This window comes from Scatophagus argus, chromosome 3 (assembly GCF_020382885.2).
Source record: "Scatophagus argus isolate fScaArg1 chromosome 3, fScaArg1.pri, whole genome shotgun sequence".
In the NCBI taxonomy this organism is placed as follows: Eukaryota; Metazoa; Chordata; class Actinopteri; family Scatophagidae; genus Scatophagus; species Scatophagus argus.
Window position 1 is genome coordinate 17,186,646 of NC_058495.1, and position 24,479 is coordinate 17,211,124.

At 41.1% G+C, this 24,479-nt stretch overlaps 3 protein-coding genes across 4 annotated transcripts; 2 read left to right on the top strand and 1 right to left on the bottom strand.

Annotated features, from left to right (window-relative positions):
* The first annotated feature begins 1,626 nt into the window (after positions 1-1,626).
* On the top strand, positions 1,627-10,034 carry LOC124056640 (dnaJ homolog subfamily C member 11-like). The gene is made up of 16 exons (XM_046384279.1): positions 1,627-1,718; positions 2,404-2,533; positions 2,707-2,780; positions 2,900-3,001; positions 3,237-3,365; positions 3,481-3,603; positions 3,972-4,045; positions 4,155-4,344; positions 4,456-4,541; positions 5,303-5,419; positions 5,524-5,679; positions 5,929-5,998; positions 6,204-6,261; positions 6,958-7,100; positions 7,679-7,808; positions 7,941-10,034. Exons 1-16 carry the CDS (start codon positions 1,644-1,646, stop codon positions 7,964-7,966), a joined length of 1,683 nt encoding a protein of 560 aa, XP_046240235.1. The 5' UTR covers positions 1,627-1,643; the 3' UTR covers positions 7,967-10,034.
* A 466-nt stretch (positions 10,035-10,500) lies between these two features.
* phf13 (PHD finger protein 13) lies at positions 10,501-16,796 on the bottom strand. Its single transcript, XM_046384280.1, has 5 exons — positions 16,329-16,796; positions 15,336-15,437; positions 13,101-13,280; positions 12,601-13,015; positions 10,501-12,504 (listed from the first exon to the last, which is right to left on the bottom strand). The coding sequence occupies exons 1-5, from the start codon at positions 16,371-16,373 to the stop codon at positions 12,272-12,274; spliced, it is 975 nt and encodes a 324-aa protein (XP_046240236.1). The 5' UTR covers positions 16,374-16,796; the 3' UTR covers positions 10,501-12,271.
* A 962-nt stretch (positions 16,797-17,758) lies between these two features.
* Positions 17,759-24,121, top strand: LOC124056643. Of its 2 annotated transcripts, none has more exons than XM_046384282.1 (12): positions 17,759-18,054; positions 18,580-19,010; positions 19,476-19,581; positions 20,182-20,328; positions 20,641-20,727; positions 20,961-21,127; positions 21,343-21,479; positions 21,710-21,803; positions 22,099-22,431; positions 22,543-22,717; positions 22,827-22,948; positions 23,245-24,121. In XM_046384282.1, the coding sequence occupies exons 1-12, from the start codon at positions 17,874-17,876 to the stop codon at positions 23,557-23,559; spliced, it is 2,295 nt and encodes a 764-aa protein (XP_046240238.1). In that variant the 5' UTR covers positions 17,759-17,873; the 3' UTR covers positions 23,560-24,121. The 2 variants fall into 2 exon arrangements, with proteins under 2 accessions (XP_046240238.1, XP_046240237.1); XM_046384281.1 differs by having other exon boundaries at positions 17,760-18,054; positions 20,946-21,127.
* The last annotated feature ends 358 nt before the right edge of the window (positions 24,122-24,479 follow it).

Sequence of the window (24,479 nt, forward strand, 5' to 3'; positions counted from 1 at the left end):
AGACTTGTGCTTGACAGAGACGATCCTCTCCGTTGACACGCTTCACGAAAATGTGAGGTTTTGAACTGGTTCATCTACAGCGACGTATGTTTTGCGTCGTCTCTAAAGTGCAGAGGGACACACGATTCTTGCAAGCAAGATGAATGACAATAAATGAAACAGATATATGAGATATGTAGTCACAAAAAAAATATCTTAAACTATCAAAACCGCGTGTTCTTGTCTGCTGAAAGGAGTGATGCTGCATGCAAAAACGTACAAAAGACATTTCATATAATTGTCATGTCTGAGCACAGCAGTGCACAACACTGAGGTTGGTGTGTACAACTTTTAAATGGAGAGTGTGACAAATAATAACAAAAAAATATTCTTATAACTCACATGAGTACGAGTATTGGTGGAGAGTAATCATATTTACTCAAGTACTACACTACTTCAGTCTAATTTTTAGTCATCCATACTTAAGTATCCAATTTCTGACAAGTAATCAATAAAGAATGATCTAATAAGCATCACTGTATGTCATTTTTGCTCTGCAGTTAATGTGGAGCTGAGTCTTATTCATAACAACACTGTACCTTTTACCCCATTACAGTTGTCTGACAGCTATACACGTCATTTGTAATAAAAATGAGGACCACTATGCAACATCAAAAATTTACTCTCTCCTATATCTTGATGCATTAGTAATAATGTTCAATTTATGTGATGTATAAAGGGGGAAGATGTTTTCAGATCCTAAAACTTAAGTACTAAAAATAGGATTTTCTTTACATGTAAAAGTCCTGCATTCAAAACTTATTAATTAATTATCAGAAAAAAGTAGGCTACTTACCTGCACATCTGCTGTTTCTCCTGACCATGTTTCTGAATTATTTTTAATGATACATTAATATATGAGCAGCATTTCAAAGCTGGTTGTGAGGAAGCGCATGTTAATGGCTTTATGTTTGGTAGATCAACCCATAGCAATGCATATTATTCTGTCAACCGATAATAAACTGACATGTTTTGTTTAATTTGCAAAAGAAATATGGCTGTCAAACAAATGCAGCATAATAAACAGTACGATGTTTCCTATAGAAGTATGGTGCAGTAGAAATATAAAGCAGCATAAAATGCAAATACGTTCACTTACCTAAAGGTTCAAGGTTACCAACTGGGCAAAGTGGGCAACTGTCAATATGCAGTCACATATTTATTAATTATGTTTCATGATATGGCAGCTCTAGAGTTGCACTTTATGAGGATCCTAATATAATTTTGCGTATTATCGACACCAAACAACACGCGTTTGCTTTAGGCACCCCTGTTCTTGTGAGTCGATGGTGTTTGTCCAGTTAGCATTAGCCGTGAAAGGATAACCTACCGATTGCTTTCCCCGAGAAACAGAGGAGAGGAAAAGACAGTGTGTTGTTTTTTTCACTCAGTGACAAATCCAACATCCTCTGAATGAAAAAAGCCGCTCCTGGCAATACTTTCTCTTTTTGTATGAAAGTGTCAAACCTCATTCTCATTGAGTTCAATCACAGCCAGCAGAGAGCGACAGAACGACTTCCGCTCCTCGACCAAGCGGCTCTCCTTCTGGCCAATGAGCTTCCAGAACACTGGTGGGGTGGGCGGGACGGGACAAAAACGCAAACATGGCGGCGTCCTTAGATGATGATTTTGAGTTTAATAACCAGGACTACTATTCTCTACTCAACGTCAGGAAAGAGGTACGGTTAATTCAGTTTTATACTGACAGTGAATGGTGACGGACCTTTCGCCGTGACTACCGGGTCGATTTCCATTGAGGAAGTGGTCTGCAGTCGGTGCATCAACCATCAGTTCAGAACGGTCTTCATCAGCACCATCATACGTGGAGGTTAAGACCGGTTGATGATGCAAAAGCATGAACGAGCAGGACGTTTCATCTTAACTAGAGTTCATGCATTGTTTGAAGTTTAAGATTGCTATTTGCAAAAAAATAGACATGTGTCTGCATCGAGGAGCACTTTCTCAAATCACAGTTTGCAATACAGTAGGCAGACTGAGAGGCCCGATTAGGACTTATGTTGGGACGTTCAACCGGATAACGCTAGGTAACATCGGGTCGTCTAACAGGAAGCATACTGTCACACCTTTAATCCCTTGCTTAATGTAATGCACTGTTTTTCCAATTTCTTTTAAGAAAAAAAATCCTCAAATGTAGCTGCATTGGGTTCAGTACTCAGGAGCGACGCTGAAATGACCTCTTGTAAAAATTTAATATGCAACAGTTTTTGTCGATCATTTACAAGGCAAAATGCCACTAAATTGCTGGTTCCCTTTCAAAAGTATTTGGCAGTTTAATTAATTAAGAAAATAATTGTTATTTTCAGCCCTCTACAGGAGTTAGACCTGTTTCCTCTCTTGTCACAGGCTACGTTGGAGGAGCTGAAGGCATCATATCGGAGGCTGTGTATGCTCTACCATCCTGACAAACATCGAGACCCTGAGCTGAAAAGTCAGGCTGAACGGCTTTTTAACCAGGTGCACCAGGCATACGAAGGTAAAGGATGCTTGCAGACATACACCAGCTGAAATTCAAACCATTTATTTCAACAGCACAGGTGAAATTAAGAAGTGTTTCTTCAGGACCAGGGCATGAAAATGGACAAAATTCCTTACAAAACATATAAACACCTACATAAACAGAACCACTGTTTCCCTCTTTCTCCTCAGTGCTGAGTGATGATCACTCCAGAGCCATCTATGACATATTTGGGAAGAAAGGGCTTGAGGTGGAAGGCTGGGAGGTATGTGTTCTGTCTAACATAATGTTTTGGTCTTAAAATTGAGTGGTTTGTTGCTGTATTAGACATACAGTGTTAACATAATTTCACTACTGATAACTTACGGTGGTGATTCTCTGTAGGTGGTGGAGAGGAAGAGAACTCCAGCAGAAATTCGAGAGGAGTACGAAAGGCTGCAGAGAGAAAGAGAAGAGAGGAGACTGCAGCAAAGAACTAACCCCAAGGTTTTCTCAGTCACAACTAAACCTCATCCCTTTGTCAGCTTCACTACTTTCACTGTGTCTTTGTTTGGGCCACCACTTTTATGCAGATGTGCTCAATAAATTGTGTAGCACAACTTGGTTTTGACCGCGGATGGTTTTTACATTCATTTCATGATAATCCTTCACCCTTTTCCTTTTTTCCTTCTTCTCTCATTTGATGCTGTCAATCTCGTCCCTTCACTCCCTCATCATTCAGGGCACCATCAGCGTGGGTGTGGATGCAACAGACCTGTTTGACCGCTACGAAGAGGATTTTGAAGAGATTCCAGGAGGAGGGTTTCCCCATATTGAAATCAACAAGATGCACATTTCCCAGTCCATAGAGGTACAACAAAACATACACACACTTAGCATTTACCCTCCACACAGCTACTTATCTGGGCCAGGGTCACCGTGTTATTCTCTGTTTTATCAGGCGCAACTTTCCTGTCTTTCTTCAGGCTCCTTTGACAAACTCTGACACAGCAGTTCTGTCTGGTTCCCTCTCTACACACAATGGGACTGGAGGAGGCAACATTAACATGACTGTACGAAGAGTTACTTCAGCCAAGGGCTGGGGAGAGGTACATACAATTGCATCCACGCACACGCACAGACACACCTGAACGGCATTGCACAATACATCATACAAAGCACAAATATGAGCTGCAGCCTACAGAGATATTTTTTTAAGAGGGATTTTGAGTGTGCTTTGTTAAAGGTCAAATACATAAAATAAAATTAAAATGTTTTCAGAACTATATTTTAGTGTACTGTTTCGCTACAGTATGAGAAAGTTTCTTACAAGGCCACCATGTTAAAACCAGAGGTGGGGCAGACATAGAGAGTTAGAAGTGAAGTTGGAATGTGATAATATAATAAAAATTTTAAGTCATTTTGGCACAACCTTCCCGTCTACAATCACTTGGTTTCTGTGCATTCGCCTCTGCAGGTGGAATTTGGCGCAGGAGACATACTTGGACCTCTCATTGGGTTAAAGGTGTTTCGTAACGTCACTCCACGGTGGTAAGGCTGAACAGATTGATATTGGGGATTAATATGTACTTTATTCACATATGGACACCATTGTGAGTCTGTTGGAGGTTTTCCAATTTTATCTACTCTCTCTGTCCAGTTTCTTGACTGCCCAGTGCGGTTTGCAGTTCTCTCCTCGAGGTCTGAGGCCGAGCTGTTCTCTGATGACAGCACGCCACCTGGACCAGAACACCATGGGTTATCTGCAGTGGCGCTGGGGGCCCAACAGCGCCATGACCACCAGCCTTGTCCGAGACACGAAGAGCAGCCACTTTACTCTGGCTCTGCAGGTGCTCTACAGTTCCGTCTTTACTGTAACTGACGTGTGACTTACTTAACCCTTAGATTTTTTTCCACTTTATATACTTTATTACTGCTTGTAATGTCCCCGAATCTTCCAGCTGGGTGTGCCTCACTCCTACCTAATGATGAGCTACCAGTACAAGTTCCAGGATGAGGACCAGACTAAAGTTAAAGGCTCTGTTAAGTACGTCTGACTACTTATCCTTTCTCAAAGATCCTCTCTCTAAATCAGCTGGTTTACCAGGCAGGTGATGTGAAAAAATTCAGCTATATGAAAAAGATTCTGTTGATTAGTTCACTTTGATTAGTTGGTGGAATTTCCTTGTTAAAGAGCAACTTAACACCAGCTGAAAATACTGCCTTTCTGCCTGGTATTAAGTTTCTTTAAGTGACTAGAAGGATTTAAAGTGGTTTTTAATTTAATATTCTTGTTATTGCAAGAAAATTGTACATGCCTGTTACATAACAAGCTTTCTTTTCCTTGGTGTTGCCAAGATTGTCTCATAATCCTTGTTATGTCAAGATAAAAAATAATTGTTTTGTGATCATTAATGAACAAAACATTACGTATCAAACGTCCTATGTGTCGAGTAAATCACGTAATTATGTGGTCTGCAAACCACATATTTCATTAACTTAATTCAACAAAGGAACACGAAATTATACCTATGCAGGAACAGAGTTAGGACAATATGCAGCATTAAAATCACTGTAGGAGGTAAGAAGCACTACACAGTTATGCAACAATGTAGGAAAAAATACATAAACTTGAAATAAAAGAAAATTTAATACAAAGGGAAGAAGAAAGCCATTGGCCACACACATGTGATCTTGAGTGAACAACAACAGCATGTGAATATTTTAATCTCCTGGCTGTATCATTCACTCTGTCCGACTTTAGTCCACCGATGGTCTCTGTTCATTTTTGTCTTCCTCCCTTTCCAGGACGGGCTGGTTTGGTACTGTGGTGGAATACGGAGCAGAGAGGAAGATCAGCCGACACAGTGTCCTGTCAGCCACTGTCAGCATCGGGGTCCCTCAGGGAGTCACACTCAAAATCAAGTACTGGCCAATCCAAAAGATGATCTCACTCTCTCGCGAGTCCTTGTCTCCCTATGAATTATTTTCCAATGTGTGTGTATGTTTGTGCTGATGTCTCTGTGCAGGTTGTCACGTGCCAGTCAAACATACCTGTTTCCAGTCCACCTGACAGATCAGCTTCTGCCCAGTGCTGTCTTCTATGCTACTGTGGGACCCCTTCTGGTCTACATGGCCCTTCACCGACTGATCATCATCCCATATACACGAGCACAAAAAGAGCAGTCAGTACACCTCCTGTCCTCATTACCTCCCATTTTAATCTGCAGCCACAGTAGTAGAACATTTTAATTTATTATATTTGTTTTTTTATGTGTGAGGAATAGTTTTTGAGGCAAGTACACCGCCATAAATTGAGCATGGGTGTTGTTCATACTATCAGGGCTTCTTTCACACTTACACTGTCATCATAGAGAGCCTCCACAGTGAATCCTAGTGTTGATGTCTCCTTTTTGTATCTCTGTGCCTCTCAGAGAGCTGGAGCTGCAGCGGAAGAGCTCAGCCACAGACATCGCCAAGAAGAAGCAGGAGGCAGAGTCTGCCGTGAGTACTCGCACTCACATGCAACCACACAGTTATTCGTTGTGTGTGGGGGATCATTGATCATTGTTTCTAGGTTCAGCTTTCCTCATTTTGTCTGAAAACTTCTCTCCTATGCTATTCTATTTTGCTCTTCTCCACCCCTCCTCCTCCTCCTCCTCCTCCTCCTCGTCTCTCTCCTCGTCTTTCTCCCTTGGCTCCTCTGCAGGTTCTGCTGATGCAGGAGTCTGTGAGGAGAATCATAGAGGCGGAAGAATCCAAGATGGGTGAGTGAACAACACACACACACTCAGTCACTCATACACACTCATACACACACTTGCACACAGCTGCTACAGGAGGGTGAGACACTGAGAACTTTCTTTTAGTTTGCAGCCAGCAATCAGAACTTGGTAAAAATCCAAGTGTGTAACTCAAACACATATCTCATGGTTGCTGTTAGCTGTGTAAGACTGTGTATTGTAGCTCCAGGATCCTGTTTTTCTAAGTCTGACTTCCATCATCTACTGCCATGGAGCAAGTGATGATGAAGTAGTTCATCTTCATGCTGCTCATAAGTCTGTGCACAGAACACCAGTGAACACTGTACACTGGCCTAAATCAAAACTGCGATATCAGTGTGCTGATGGATTTTCTGTTGGGTTTGTGTAGAGAGTGCATGTGGTTATCAGCATGGATCTGTCACCCTTTGGAATGTGTTCACAGCACCCTCTAGATGCACTGTCTAAGAAATAGAGATAGAAATTGATAACATAGAAGGAGGAGTGTTGTTGCCATGCTACAGCGTGACATAGCTGGCATAGTTTCTGTGTTTGCACAGCTGCAGGAAGAATTCACACAGTAACACAATAAATTTCCTCTCCTCATATCAAGTGCAACTGGTATTCGGTCTCTGTTTCTAAATGCACACATTCGAAGTTACATGAAAGTACTTAACACTTAAATTATATGTTACTGTCTAGGTCTAATCATCCTGAATGCCTGGTATGGAAAGTTTGTGTCAGACACTAGCCAGAAGCAGGAGAAAGCAAAGGTGATTGACGTCACTGTGCCTCTGCAGTGCCTGGTCAAAGACTCCAAACTCATCCTCACAGAGTCTTCTAAGGTGTGTGTGTGTGTTTGTGTGTTTACATGTCAGTGTGTCCATTTGATTATCTACAGCTATGGAAGACCAGTGAGATCATTATTCACCTCCTTTTGCTTGCTGTTTTATACATCTGTTACTATGGTTTTATATAGGCGTGTTTGTGAACGCCGCTCTATGCACCTGCATACGCGTGGATGGCACGCTAGAACCCCTGCTGCCGACTGCTGTTTACTACTCGGCATGTGTTTCTCACATTATTTCCTTACATTTCAGCAGCTTAAACAGATGCACACTGGCATAGTCGCAGTATAGGACAGTGTTCAAATATGCAAATCAATGAATAAGCAGCAGTCAACAGCTGTGGTCCTGTAGTGAGCCTTTGGCTGGCACATGTGTGCAGGAGCATAGACCTGGGTTCACCAACACAGATTTCCATTTGCATTGACATTTATAGACCAGCTGGTGATATAAAACTACCTTAACAATTTATTATTGGTTGTATGTATTAACAATATAACAGACTAAACAGCATGGAAAAGAAGATGAATAATGGTCTCATTTGCTTTCCATACATTCAATTGTGTCTCTGTGTGCAGGCTGGATTGCCGGGCTTCTATGACCCCTGTGTGGGAGAGGAGAAGAGTCTTAAATTACTGTACCAGTTCAGAGGTGTCATGCACCAAGTCATCTCTGCAGACACTGATCCGCTACGGATACCCAAGCAATGTTAGTATGCAGCCGCTTTACCTAAGGTTCATCATTATTATAATGTAGCTGCACACTAATTGCAGCATCACCACAGCCTACAGTCCATGCACGTATTCATGTTGGAATTCTATTTTCTTTTTGTATTTTCAGCTCACAGAATAGAGTCTGAGTCCTAGGAACCCAGCACTGTTGGGGCACCAGAGGGAAAATGCAGAAAAGAAAAACAGACTTTGTGTAAACAGAGGAACCCTAGAACAGAGGGGGCACATCAACAATAAGTCTGTTCCTCTCCTTTGGTCCTCCTCTGTCATGGTATTAGTGAATCTGTTTATTGAGTTCCTTCACTCCTCCTTTTCCTGTGGGCTATCTCTGAGGTTCAGCAGAATACAGGAGTCAGCTTCTACAAGGTGTCACGCCTTTGTGTCTCTGTAGTCTGCCACACTTGACGGGGCTGAACAAATACCTGCCTGCTGCGGGAGATCAGACACTGGCCCTGAACATAGTTTTATATATGCACTACACGTGGGGGGCTGAAGGTCACTGCGGACGTGGTAACCATTCCTATCAATGATGAGCTAAAAGTGATGTATTTAACAATGTGTCTTGACATTTGTTATGTCGAGTATTTACAGATGAGCCGTAGATTTACCCCATATCATCGTAGTCCTTTGTCCTGTATGTTTTTTGAATCTGACAATGTTAAAACATGCCGGCTATCTCACTAACTCATGCAAATGTTTAGAGTAACACTTTGCAGGCTCATGTCTCAGTGACCCTGAGGCTGGCCTTGACTGGGATTGAGTGCGTAATTCATGTTTTTGTTTACTTGTTGAAATGTCTCACCCTAATTTATTATGCCTTTTAGTGACGTGTCTGCTGCTCATTGGGGTGCCTGTCAGCAGTTGTAAACTGGTGCTCAAAACATATATATGTGAAGAGGTTGTGATACAGAAGTTGGGGGGAGGAACTGTACAGGGAGGGAAAGTGATAGAGATGCCCTTTGATGGTAGTGATTCAACCAAGGAGAGGCAGGCTTGAATTCTCCATACAGATTTTTTAATATCCCAGGCTAGACAGCAATTTAAGGGCAGAAATTCCACTTCGATTTGATTTGCGTCAGTGCTTATTGATTACCTCTGTGCAGTTGCAGCCCAAGCTGTTTTTTTCTTTTTTTTGCTATAATTCTTAAGGCATGCTGTGGCTGGGGTGCTACCAGTAGGGGGCACAGGTCGACGCTCTTCCTCATGCACATTGTGTGTGCTGCTGAGGTGGTCACTGTGACAGACAATAACTTGTTACCAGAGCTGACCTGAGCCACACTAAAAATATTTTACTGATTTACATGCACATTTACATGACAACTTTCATTTGTTTTACTCACTTTTCAGTTGTACTGTGCCATCTATTTTGCCATTCTAATTTTTATTTAATTAAAAAATACTGAATTATTGAGCTAATACCATGTAATGTCTTATACATCGTAATGTAGATGCTACAACCATACTTGTCAGCCAGGGCTTATTTTACATGATGATCTACACACTAACTTACCTCTGCTATAGCATGGAGAAATCTGCTATCCTATGATGCACTTTGTGTTAAGATGTAGACAGGTGTTGTTGTACAGAAGTCCCAGAGTTTTTAATATCAAATGCACAGTACAGCTACTCCTGTTTGGTCAGACATTATTCTTTATCCAAATCTGTTTGTGTCTCATTAGACATAAATGTGGATTGATACCAACTACAAAGGGAAACATAAAATTATGTCTTGCAATGAGCCACTGGGATTCCCTGGAAACAAAACCACTACTGTAGGATGCAAATTGTATTTTATTGAATACAAAGGTAATATTTTGCACAAAATGTACAGTATTTCACACAAACATTAGAGGCTAGTTGTCATGAAAGTGGTGCTGAAACCTCTAATTAAAGCTGTACACGTTACTGTGACCGTCTCTTCGGTGGTCTGGCATTTGGCCCACGATCACAGCAGCCGTTTTTGCACTGATTTTGTTCGTAGTTTGTCTTCTCTCTTGTTTTGTGTGCTGTAAGGTATTTTGACAGGTCAGCTGTTCACATCTGCTCTAGTGCCACCATGAGGCCAGCAGAAAGACTGCTCCCTGCTGTTCCACTCCAGTCCATCACCCAAACTGACTCACATTAGTAGGTAAATGTACTGTATGGTTGAGGAGCCTGTGTTCTCTGTCTTGTTAAGACTACAATAAATATGAGCCGAGTTGAATTCCTGTTTCATTTCAAAGGCAATATACACGTGTCTTAAAGTTTAAAAAAAAAGTGCACTGTGCACTTTTGTAAAAGACAAAAAGCAGCAAGTTAAAATGGTAACTCTTTATTTACAATAGTTTACAACAGTTTCACAGAAACGGTTTGCACCACAGTACAGACAACGCTTTCTCAATAAGGGGATAGGACAACCCAGGATCGGAATAAACGAGCCGTAGCACAATGAGCATTGTTAACATTAATTACAATGATGTCTTAAAGATGCAGACTAAAATTAGAAGTTTGTCTTCAGGTTCTCATCGAGACATGAATGTCCCGAGAAACAGCAGCGCTGATAGGTCTGTGTGCGTCTTGAAAACCCATCACCACCTGGGTGACTGCTGGGAACGAACCAGTTAACCAACTTTTGTCAATACCAGAAGACAAGAGTGCAGAGATGGGCTTAACCACTTTTAAACTCTTGGAAAAGTGTTCTTTATAAACCAAACATTCATTGTGTGTGTTAGTCGTTCCCTGGTCAAGTCATTGATTCTGCATTGTAAAACCCCATCCTGGACTAATATCCAAAGCTCTGAGTCTAAAATCTGTCACTCTACAGTATGGCTTTTATATAATCAGAAACAGCAGATGGCACATGAATAAGTTTAAAATCTTTCATCCAAATTGCAAATTTCAGGGGATAAAAGCCCTAAAAATATATATTTTAAACCTGCTGCATATGGAAGCAACTGAATACTGCTGTGAAAATGTTAGTGAGGGGGTGATAAGAGACTGAGATCTGTTCTTCTGATCTGTCCCTTCAGAGACAAACAACAAAACCCAACCTTGGCTGTGGTCCTTTATGAAGGCATCCATTTCACCATCTTAGAAAAGACCAAAAACCATGGAGCTTAGCTGAGATCAACTCATAGCAGCACATGCATTGCCAACACTCTCACGTAGTGTTAACCACTCAAACAAACACACACTTACATGCAAAATTTCAACTGGACTCTCGAGAGAATCGTTCTAACACTATTCCGGTTAGGTTAGATAGCTTTTTTTTTTTTTATCTGTTGATACTTAAACAGGACGGCCTCAGGAATTCCCTTCTATAAATATACTTGTCTCTGAAAACGTTGTCATCAGCATTAAACAGCTGAAAACAAAAACATACATTTTAATAATGGTTTGGAAAATTAAAGTATTCATGAACAATACCAACGTTTGATCAGGTCATGAAATGCAGCAAAAACACCTTTACTGAAAACATGTTTTCTGAATCCTGTCAGTTATCTGGCTTTTTTTTGTTTGTTTTTTTTAAGTTATGCATAATGACCCAAAAAAACCAACAAACAACAAAAAAAACCCCGCCTCAGACACAGAATGAAATAAGAACACTTCTGCAAAAAGCAAAGTGTGTGAAAAGCTCCATGTGTGGCCAAGTAACATACTGATTCGGTGGGGTAGCCGAGGCTGGAAGACAGTTTGTGAAGTAGAAGGAAGAGGAACGAGGGCTTGGTTCCACTGCATGGGCTTAAAGCCTCAGTGATATTCGTTCACGATGTCTTAAATAACAAAACAGAACAACAAACAGGTGAAGCAGATGCAGATGCTACTCTCTCATCCTACATCTTTGTTCTATTGGAATATACCTCAGCTTAATACTATAGCACCATCTGAAGCAATTAACACAAGGCTTATCTTGTTTTCTCATTTTAAACGGTTAATTGTAATAGAGGCATCTAAGAGAAATCAAATCCAGTTTAATCAGAATGACACAGCTGTCCATCTGACAGAAAAAAAAAGGTGAGACAAGTGCAAACTGTCTTTCCCACAAATCCCAGCATGCACCTTAGTGGGTGGCAGTTGTGAAGGTATTATCTTTATATGGCAGTTCAAACGTTTCCAGTGTTCACGATTCACCAAGTCCCAACAGTAGCGGTTTGCTGCTATGCTAATGTCATCTACAGACGGACATCCATTCAGTGATTGCCTTACGCACAGAATCTGTAGGGAAGCAGAACCAAACCTTATTAAATCTAAAATAGCACTCATACTGTTTTCAAATGGGATAACAGGCTTGGGATAGGTCCAACAAAGTGTTCATAGAAAATATGGGTTCCCGGCTGACCATGACGGACAGACAGTGAAGGGTGAAAGACCTGAATTTGAGGAAGGGTCAGTCCAGCAGGTGCAGGGGAAGGCAGGAGTGGAAGGGGTCAGAGTTCAGTGTTCAGTCTGGGGGTGGGGGGGTCAGTCTAGCAGATGTTTGCTGGGAGCTACGCGCGAGCGGTGGGAGCGGCGGGTGTCTGGGGGTCCGTGTGTCTCTCGGCAGCTCTGGCACACATATGTCTCTGGCACGTGGCTCTTGCGGATCTTAGCACACGACAGGTGGATCCAGGTGTGACACTTGTTGCACTCGATCATAGCCCGGCCGGCGAAAGGCTTCATGCAGAAACACGTCACCAGATCCCACGAGTCGTCATCTGAGAACGTAGCAGAGAGCATATGCATATGTTAAGGTTAGTCACTTTGTCAAACCTGTAATTATTTAATACATGCAGCAATATGAAAAGCCTTACCTGAGTCTACCATGATGTCTTCATCCTCTCCTGATCCATCCTCGTCTCTGAACACCACCTGTTTCCCCTGGCGGAACACCGTTCTGTTTCCTGAAAAGCCCTCCACCTTCTGTATTCTTACCACCCCTTCCTCAAGCTCTTGGCCATCCCAGTGTTGACGCTCCTCCTTGGGTTCCTCCTTGCAGGGCCCTCCACTGGGCAAATGCTGGGGGTGGAGGGGAATGCTGATATCATCATCAGGCTCTTCTTTGATTGTTCGGCCGCCAAATGAGACAGGGTACTGCAGCTCTCTTGAGTGGGCCCGCTGAACTTCGCTCTCTTCCCCAGCCGAATGTTCCCTCTCCTTTCTCCTTTTCTTCTTTTTCAGCTTGTCAGCTTTCCTGTGTTCATCTGGGTGCAGGCTGGGGATTGTGTGCTGCAGAAGAGGGGGAAAAAAAGCGTGTCAAAAAGCGATGAAGATGAACACATGAGGCTAATGATGTCACATCAGCTCAACTCACATCCTTCTTGGTGTGACTGGACAGTGGGGCTCCTGACTGTGGACGTTTCCTACTCCTGTCCTGGGGCACTTTGGGAGGGCGTTGGGGACAAGAGGTTGGGGGTCCAGGAGTCCAACCATCACTGTCAGCTGTGCTGCCTGTACTGTTGGGGGGGCTGGAACTACTGCGGAGTGGGGAGTCCTGCAACAATAAATGCAGAAGTACAGGTCAGGAGAAAAGGCTGGTGACTCAAAGATTCAAAATATGCATATGTATAACATTCCCAATTACCAATCATGGCAATTGCCAGGTTGTGCATGATATAAAGTGCAAATTCAAAGGTCCGTGCAGCTTCAGACTATTCAGCTCTCATTTTCATAAAGTCTCTTGTTTAACAATACAGCATGGCTGGTGTTGTGAATCCATCCAAAAAATAAAAAAGCGATCAGCTATGAGACTGGCATTGCTTATGTATTGTCCTTTCACCTTGTTTGTTGGTACTGCACAATTTATATCATTTTTTTTAATTCAAATTCAGACCTTTGTGAGCTCTCATTTTTATGTGAAAAAAAATCTGCACGAGCAAGGAGATCTCCTGCGTAAAACTCATCATATTGTCAACAAATGACAAGAGAGCTTTGTACCATGTGACAAAATGTACACAGGCAGAGGGAGCGGAAATGAAAACAAACATAGCATGTGTTACAGAGAGAGACAGAAGAAAAAGAGATGGAAAAACGGAACAACCACAGTTTGAACAAAATGGGTCAAAATCAAGACACCCCCCCCCCCCACTCCCACGCTGGCAGGGAGGAAGAGGAAGTTAATCTGTCAAACATCAGTTCACATCACTTGTGCTCATACTGAAAAAAGGGTGTCACCCTTCTTCGTCTTTTTTTGGGGGGTTTCGAAGAAAGCGACAACAGTCAAGCGCTTGTTTTCAAGCAGTGTTTTGCCAGGGATGCAGAATAGCAGGATGTCACCTCTGTGTAGGCAATCTGATGACTTTAGATCATCATGTGTGCATCTGCAATCTAATTTTCAAGCACATCATAGAAACTGTGGTATTTATTGTCCTCTAATTTCACCTAACCTTCACACTATGTGAACAAATAAATCATTTCATGTGTCTCTTTTTGGGTGGCATATTGTAAATCATGCAGTGTGAGTTACAGCTAGCAGCATGGTGGACTATTGTGTGTTAAAAGGTGCAAATGAATGGAATCACAGGTTACAGTATACAGTTGATTCAAAAATCAAAACAAACATCACAGTTTAGATAGTGGATCATGATTGTGATATTATCTACCAGCCACTCACAGACAATTTCTTGTTTTAACTGGTGGCCTTGTGTAACTGCATGTGACAAATAATAAAACAAGATTAATATTAGTTAATATTTAAACTCTTACTGGAAATATTGACATTCCCTCTCACTCTCACACATACGAACTGATGAAACGATTGTGTGGGTGTTCCTAAACAGTATGCTCTTCTTCTCTAACTGGGCCGCCTTGCCACTGGTTGTTGCCCTCATGGCAATCACATCCTCCAGGGCTGACTCGGTTCTAACCAAACGCTGACTAAGATACTAAATAATAATGGTTTAAATATTAGGTGCACCTATAAGGAGTGCAAACACACACACACATATTGTCTGGAAAGGTTCCCACAGACGTGCATGCGCCTATGAACACATGTTCACATGAGACACAGTTACCTTTGCTGAGCTGCAGTTATAAAAACTGTTCTCACTGAAAATTTGTTGTAGTTCACTCTAATATTTGACAGGTAAAAGTTCCAAAACGCAGCCATCAAAATGGTATAGCAAGTCAAACAAACAAACAAACAAGTAAGAGATGCACTGCAGGCTAGCACATCAATTTAACTTGGCGTGCTTGTTTATTATGTATGTGGAGACTAAACGCCATAATGGAGCTCAATCTCTAGCTCTTTGTCAGTCTTGAGACTATTTCTATTAGACTATACTATTTCTCCTTTCTCTTAGAAACAAAAAAAGAAAGAAAGAAAAAAGCATTTTTATGGACTTCGATTACCATTGCACTGCTGAGGCTTTGAAGCGCTTCAGATTAGTCCTAATAATACATACAGACTGTGAAGGAATTTAATAAAAGGTATTACATTTTTGAACCCTGTTATCCACATTTTATATTAACTTCTTTAACATTTAATACAATAATACAGGTGTTTAAATCGAGATGTGTATACAGGCACTGACTGACTGCCTCAACTCACCTCCTGAGGGTATGGGATGTAACCAGCATAGGCCAAGACAAAAGTGCAAAACTTGTTAAAATCTTCTACTGTCCTCCTCCTCCTGTATGGCGGACTGAAACCCTGGAAGACAGTCACGTCAATGAAACATTAGCTGCATCAAACATACACAATCCGACATGGCGTTGACACGAGCGAGCTGATCGGCACTCAACCGTAACGCTGCTCTGTACACACTACCACTGAGGGTTGGCTTGATGCGACGTAACAAAACTGAACGAAACTAGCGCCAACATGTTGACAAACACGAACGAAAGTTTGATTGATCGCATGGACACATTTCTACCTGAAATCGTCGGCGAACCTTCTTTCCAACCCCCCACTGATTAACCCAGCTAAAACGACAGCTAATGTTAGCTAGGATGGTTAGCAAAACACAGAAATTAAGTAACTAATGCTAAAAAGCTAGCTGCTGGATAGTGTAGGCTGAGTTTATCTTCGAACGACAAACAAAACATTGAAGCCATTAATGAATTCGCATTAAGGGCGAACAAATAATCACACTGAATCATAAAAGCATCGGTGTTGGCCAACTGTTAACTGACGACAAAGGTGGATTACGTGAATATGATGCTAAACATGTTTAGCCAAGGTTTGTGTTAGCATGCTCCACAATGATGATGGAATGTTTTCTTTTCGATGAAACGTTAAGTTAGCATCAACGACATCAGTGCCATCTGAAGTTACGTTAATGACTGATTCTCATACGCAACGTCAAGTTTTAGTCGTGAAAGTTGACAGTTTCCCTGAGCTTGTCTTTGAATGCTTAGCTCGTATAACTTGTCTAATTTCTGCACCAGTAGCTAACATTATGTCAACAGTAACACCGTAAGCTAACGCTAACTAATCAGCAGCTGCTACATCGTGTGCAATCTCGATCAAGTTGACGTTCGCTAACGTCGTTAGCCGTGATTGCAAACTACTCACTGTAAAACAGTTGCACAAAACACTTACCTCAGATTGAAATGCATGGGATGTCGATGGGTTTATGTCACCCATCCTTAGTAAGCACCAGACCACCTGGCGTTTTGTCAATAACGTGACAGACTAGAGCAACGGGCGACTCGACGCGTCCGTAAACACTGAGGTTACCTAGCTTTTGCTTGCTAGATAGCTACCTATCGTTATAGCTAACGTCAACGTTACTTATGCTAATACTCGAAGCAACAGTGTTCACTCAATATGCCATCACTTCCAGCAATAATGTTACTTGGCCTACTGGAGCCAGCCAATCCACTAGTCGACATGAAGTTGTCAAACGCGCCTCCCGTGAACAGTAAACGTTAGTAAATGTTCCTACTGTACTTCCACAGTGCTGTCCAGTAATGTCTTCGTTTGATCTAGTTTACTGACTGCTGGGGGAGCGGTTCACTTCGGCTGTCACCAGCTGCTTGCTTCTTCTTCTTCATCTTTTTGTTATGTGTGGCTGCTATTGAGCGAAACGGTGCGTTGTCGCCATCTTCCGGTCGGTGTCGTGGCTCAACTATTTAATGGTCCTCCCAGGACATAATCAAAGAAATGTAAAAACACTGATTTGAAAAATATTTGTATAGTTGTATCTGCATAACTTTGCACAATGAGGGTCAAACATCCAAGTGAAGCAAGAATAAGGAAAATACATTTCTGAATGCAGGGGGGTACTAAAAACTCTCAGTCAGATAGATAGATAGATACTTTATTGATCCCGAGGGAAATTCAAGAAAAAAGATGGATAAAACTTACAGTTGAAACTCTCTTGGCAATGTCCCATTTCATTTCTTTGTAGGTAGCGCATCTCATGACAAATGACATTTATTTTACAAAACCATCAAGCAGGACTAGAATTTCCACCAAACCTTTGTCATTTGAGTCTGTAATCACGTAGTGCACAAAACTAAATAATAACTTTGTATTCGTATGAAGAAAACGGAATACTGCTGAGAGAAAAACGGCATGCACTGGTCAGTTAAAGGCCCACACTTATTTTTTTCCCCACACACCATCCAAAACAGGTTAATCCAGCCATGCCCAGCCTGCTCTCTTGTTCTTCAATCTGTGCTTGATTTTTTTTTCCTTTTCACTATTCCCACACTATACATTCAAGTTAATCCTCTTTGTAACGTGGTGTGATAATTTATTGACTAATTCATCCCATTTTAGCCCCACCTGTCTCAAATATAATCTATGAGAGTCACTGAAAACATAATCTTTCAGAAATGTTTTGATTATTATTTTGTATTTAAACCCTGTTTTACTATTCACGCACTTATTGCTATCCTTACTTTTACATGTTATCAATAGAGTAGCAATCTGGTACGTGTTTATATGACATTATATTTAAATCCACTTGGACGTCAATCGACAAACTGGTTTGCAAATCCTAAAGGAGAGGAATTTTCTCAGCGGAAGTGCCGTGTTTCATGTTCCGGTTGTGATTTTAAGGAGGTTCCGCGCGCGTACGTTTGCAGCAGTCGAGAAGTCAACCTGAAAAACTGACCAAAGACTTAAACGGTGTTCAATATGTCGAACAGCAACAGGCACCGGGATTTTCGGAACTTTTTGACTGAACGTTTTACCGCCGTGGCTGTGGAGGTTTTCGGAGAACTTGAAACTATTGTGGAGTCATACTACGAGGAAAACAAACGTCTGCGGAACATACTTCACATGGTGCTCAGCCCCGAGATGAAGTTACCGAGGATCGGTGTGTCACTTTAGGTTAACTTACACATTACAGCTGACTATTTGTTAATTACTACAACTTAACTTGGGTTGTTAAATCTCGGTATGGCAAAGTTAAAGTGCGTCTGCAACGACCAGGGAATGAACTAGCTAGCTAGCTAGTAGGATCTTAGATCTAAATGTAGCTTGTTGTGGTTTTTTTAAACAAATGGTAAAGACACAGAGCCTGACTTACAACAAAACACAAAACATTAAGAGTTTACGAGTGCAACAGAGAGGCGAAGTCCCCTCTCTTCTGCGATTTACCCCGAGACCTTACTCATTAATTATCAGTAATTTTACAAGTCACGTGAGTGTATGTATCACTCTAAAGCCTGGCGTTTTGCACAGTGAGTTCTGTTTTTATTTTGGTCCCACTAATGCTAAGCATCTAACAGAAAAGTTTTGTTCTGCGTTGTGCTAAAGCAATTACAACTTTAAGGGGTCAGTACTTTGGTTATAGACTGATAACTATCTGTGTTTTTATTTTCTCCCATGATATATACAGGTATTGGTCAATACACTGGAGCAAACACTGGTGTCAGAGAGCAGCCTCCAGAGTTTAATCTCCAGATGGACCTGCAAATGTCAAAGCTGCTGCCTAAAAAATCTAGAGAAGAAAGAGTTGAATATGACATAAGCTGTGGATCAGGACAACAGCAAAGGCTGGGGGAAAGCGATAAATTAATTATTCCAGACTGTGTGAAAAATGACCCAGAAGAAAACCAAGACTCAGTCATGCCCCCCATCACTGACTCTTTCAATGTTGAAGTGGTGGAGCGGAACCCCTGCTGTTCAGCCACACTCTTGGCTGATGAAGTGGAGGACGATTATAAGGACCATTTATCACTGGGCACAGATGCAGTCCTATCCAGGAGCGAAGAAGACACAAGTGAATGTCAGGAACCTCAGAAACACAAGAAAAAGTCAACAAAAAAGGTAAGTTTGTTTAGATGCCCTTAAACTTCATCGATCAAAAGTATTTGATGAATAAATCCGACTGTAACATGCAACACAACAAACGGCTACACAGATGGTAAGGTATTGGGGTTATTGTTATGTGAAAATATTCGCTTAAAGGTTTACAAGCGGACATTTCCTGGTAACAACCACCGAAATGATGTGAAGACTTGTGTGTTGTTTTCTCGAGTCTGTTACTACAAACTGAATGGGTTTTTCAGATGATGTTCAGGGCAAGTAAGCATTTTAAGAGATCACTTTTGGCTGTGGTAATTTGTGATTAGAAGTACTGTTCAAACTGTCTGCTTTTTAATAAATCGGTTCCACTTGTTCATACCAAAGAGGATGCAGAAATTGTGCAGCAGACATCTCGCCACCTGCTCCCTCCCTTCATCTCAGTCTCAAAAATTAAGTCTGTGCATATTTCTCCACTTACTATGCAAGGTGCAGTCGAAAGATGTGGCAATCTTGCTCAAAGTGAAGTACCAAAATACCAAGAAGTACATCAGATTACTGTCAGGGTTCTCCTTTTTGGATTTCATCGCTCAAGGTGAGTAGCCATCTCATAGTTGGCCTCACAACAAATATACACAAGGATATATGTATTTAGGATGGCTATTTGGGTATCAATTTGTTAATAAAAGCTTTTTGCATTGTACACACTGGTGTTGGTAATTACCAAAATTCTGGGGCTGCGGTTACTGCACAAATAAAAGCATTATGTAGCTTCAGAGATGTTGAAGAGAGAAGTTTGATCAGTCATCCTTTAAGTGCAGTTTAAAGGTGATGTAAGTAATTGCATCTGTCCCCTCAAAGTGTTAAATTGGTCTACATTGTGACAGCCATCACTATCTCGGAGTGTTATGTCAGAAACATGGGTTCTCCACTCTGCAATAAACAGAAAAGACATTTTCTGCTATCCTACACCCTCTTTCAGCCAATCAGGAGCAAACTAGTAGGAACTTATTCTCCATTTACTGCAGAGCAGAGAGACTGAGAGGTCTATGTTACTGACAAACACCCTAAAGCATTGACAGCTGTTGAAAAGTAGAGCTATTCAACACTTATATTCACAAATGCAAATCACCTACTGCACCTTAAAATCAGCGTCATGTATTTTCAATCTGTTTTCATGATGTTCTTCCTACAGTCAAGTACAAGTTTGGGCTTCCTGATGCTACTGAACTTGATGCTTTTGATGAAACCAGCACAGTAGTTGAGGAAGACATTTTTTCTGAGCTGATAGAGGCCAGTCCAGATCTATGCCTGACAGTACGTGACAGAATTCCTCATGCAGGTAGGTACATTCCTCTGTGATCCATAAATTGTTAGAAAATCAGATATTGGTTAAGTCACCATCAGTGAAAAGTGAGGAGTAACTTACTTTGATGTTCATTAGAATGAAATCATCATTTAGAATTAGCCAAATCAATGGGCTGTGAAAAAAACAACTGCTAAAAGTGTATGATCATACTGTTTCATTTCTTGACAATAGCTGTGTTTTAAACACTTAAGTGTAATCCTTTATATTCTAACTGTATTCTTTACTCCATCTTCTATTTGAAAAAGTAACCTGATTCTGATCACATGTAATATATTAACTACCCAGCTCAGACACTGGAGGAAGACATCATTCTTGAGGTACAGATCGATTCTGGTCCAAGTCCAACAACACAAGACGACATTTCAGAGGAAGGTATGTCTCATTGTAAAATCAGTTGTAATCAATGTTCTGGGTTTTTCTGCTTCACAAATATCAGTTGAGATCTCATGTCTCTGCCTTGACTACTTTAACAAAGTAGATTATCAAAAATGAAACAGTTTGAAAATGTGGGATCAGGTGTGATTTTGAACCAGTGTCTGGGCAAATGCTACATTTCAGGCATGTCACAGTTGCGTTGTATTTCTTGTTAGACTTCTCCCCTTTAGATCATTCAGCATCCTCCCTCACGGATACCAACACATCACTTTCTGCAAGTGACAACGACCGCTCCAGTCGAATAGAAAACAGGATTCCCATAGGCAGACGTACATCCAGCTCTGAAGTCACACCCAGGCCTGCCACAGAGGCTTCTGAATCAGAGGCTGCAAAAGAGGTGCTCAAGGGCAGCAGATGTAATTTACATTTTTGGCAATTATAAAGTGTCAAACTATTTTTTTTTGTTTGCTGAAATTGCTGCTCCAGTTTCTGTGTGAGAAACCCTCCTGATTCAGTGATTTTACTCTTAATCTCGTGGTATATTGTTAAAATGATTTTATCATAAAAGACTGACTTGTACACTGAAAACTTTATTTTCTCTCACTCGAATAGATGGTAAAAAATGCTTTGCTTTGCAAACCTGGGGGTGAGGATGTCATCAAAGAGTACAAGGCAGAAAAGTCACTCACTCACCGCACCCGGAGACAGCTTGTCAACATACTGGCTGGCCATATGACTGAGAGCCATGGGTGAGTGTTAAGTGAATTGTTAGATTGTAAATATCATATTAAGAAAGATTATAATGAATTTTCAAAATACGTCGCATTGAATTAACAAAGCAAGTGGGGCATTTTTTAGTTGTATGTTCTTGTATTTTAAGAATATGGTCTTTACCTGTTTTATATGAGCAGTATCAGATCAGATAACATCTATGGGGGTTTGACTCAGTATAAACTGATTTGGAATGTTGTTTCTAAAGGAGGATGCCTTCCCGTAGACATAAGGAGAGGTATGCCCTGGGAATTATAGCACTCTTTCCTTCACTAAAGGATCCTTTTTCTCCAAAGGGCTATGTAAGTTTAAAAAAATGATTATTTCCAGAAAACACTCTAGTTTACTGACAATGGTTTTGGGATTTATGTTAAAATGATTGCTGCATCGCAGCTACTTATCAAAATAGTATTGACGTTAAGTCTGACAAAATAGTTGAAACATGAGTGTGCTACAAAGTTCAAAGATTGTCATTAGGATGCAAAATGACATCAAATGAGTGAAATGCTTCGTCTTGGAATCAGAATAAATTTGGTCAGTAGTAAAATCAATGAATGATAAGACTTTTGTAATGATCTTTTATGAATAATTTAACAGGAGCACTTCTATGATGCAGAGAAAGGCACTGGATATTTAGCATGGCGCCTTAAGACCATGTCCAGGAATACAGCAAAAAGACCAGCCAAGACGGCTACGGTGGCTCAAGCACAAGGACCAAAGCGCCGAAGATTGGCAGCCACTTTGCCTGAGCAGCTTGATGGAGGCGCCTGCAGGGAAGCCATATCATTTCTCATTCACTCTCATGATGAAGCAAGTGTGTTTCAGAAGATGAAGATAACCTTTCAATATCGCCAAGACCTAGTGCATGACCCACAGAGAGCCACAGATGTCTTTAAAACATTTCCACGGTTTTTGGATGTCAAGGGGCTGGTGAGTTGTTCATTTCATTTATTTCCACTTCATTGTTTTGTTGCTTGCATGTAAGTACAATACTCTGACCTTTTTGAATCTTGTGTATTCATATGCTTATATGATCAACAGCTGAATCAAGACTTCCTTCTGCTGTTTGGAGCCGAAACAGCCTCAAAGATGCTTGAGAGGTGGGACACAACTTTCAGGCCCAAGGTTATCGATGAGGCCAAACACATGACTCAGTCAGTTGAGCTGTGCCGACTTCTAAAAGCTGCTGAGAAACTGACAGAGAACGATGACACCAGTAAGCTAATCGACATGATTGATTTTTATTCCTAACAGCAAGTGCTGGTTACTTTGGGCTTTCCAGCTTGATACTAATGGCTTGTTTCACCTCATTTCCCTCCTGATAGCCTGGGACAGTGACATGGCTTCTCTGCTGCTCCTTCTCCATCTTCTGCCACCCACAGCTGGATGGAGGAGGACCAAGATAAGCCCCAGCGATGCAGTGGACAAAATGTTGCACTTTCACAAGGTATGCATGTCTTTTTTTTATTATCCAATCAGCCAGTATTTTATATGTTTTAACTCAATTTGAAATTACTTGGAAAGGCATAGTCAGACAAAAGGATTAACTGAATGTCTTCACGTTGGCTACAGTTCTAACAAGTCTTCAACAGCGAGGACTTCATTGGGATGGACACACACACACACACACACACAGAGTGTGTCTTGGCTTGTTTAACAACTCAGTTTTTCTGGTGTATAGACCCAAGTGAGCTGTTGAAAACTTGATAGTGTAAGGTGTTGATGTTACCCTTCTGTTTTTAGTCATCCTGCAGCCTGGATGAACACCTTCAGAGAAGAGAAGGTAGACAACCATACATCCTTGCTGTTGGTCGAACCAGGAACAGGATTGACACTTTCTACATTGTTGTGGACAAACAGCTCATCCCCTGCCAAGCCACTAGCTCACTGGGTGCATTTGATGAACTGTTTAAATCCCACTACGTGTTCAACCTGTCGTACGATGAGTACCTGGGCCAGCTCTTCACCTTTGTGCAAACAACAGTTTACAATATTGATGTAGCAACAACAAATGAGTCTCCTAGAGTTCGTGAGTTTCGTGCAAAAATCTTCAACTAAAGTACTTAAATGTTTAAGTGTTTCATTTGTCAAGCTGTGCATGTTCCCTGCCAGTCCTTGATCTCTCATCTAAGACTCGATCACAGTTAGTTTGTGCACAAGATTGTTGTAGGCCTCAGTTTTCAACATATTCAGTTTTCAAAAAAAAAACATTTAATTAGTTCTCATGAGAAGGATTCTTGTCAAAGTGGAGATGCAGCAAGGCCAGAGTCTTTTCAAACTGTTTTCCGCATGCTCCAAGACACCTCAGACGTTGCCGGAACAAGTGTCATGCAGAACCCAGAGTCTGAGTGTTTTGAGGACGATGGATCAGGTCAAAGAAACAAAGAAAATACAGAAAATATTTGTGCTTCACTTGGGAAGATGTTGTTAAAGCAGACAGTCTTGCGATTTATAAGCCTTTCGACTTACAAAGTGCTTGTGGTGGAGATGAGAGCCAATATGTTGTGCCATTATTTGTAAATGTTTAAGTTGTGCCTGATCGTATTATTGTGCTGATTCCTATGGTGCTAGGAAGTTATTTATTTTTTGAATAAAACTGAACTTATGATGTAACAGTAAAGAGAGTGTGTGTTTATGTTAACTTCCTGTAGCCTTGCAGGTGACTTTCAGATTTGGTGACTTGTATGTTAGGCTAGTAAACACACAATTGCCCTTTTAATGTAAAACAAAACAATGAATGTTAATTAACGCTCTAGTGAAAGGAAATAACACAATTTTAGGGTTAACAATACACTTTAATGTGTCATAAAATAACATGGCGTATGTTAAAAATTAACACTAACGGTGAATGGGAAAAACACAATTTCAAGTTAAAAGTGCACTTATGTGGTGTCACAAGACAAGACCGAGGGTGTCAAATATTCAACACTATTAAAGAGTTAACACTGCTCAAACTGTAATTATAAATCAGAATCCGT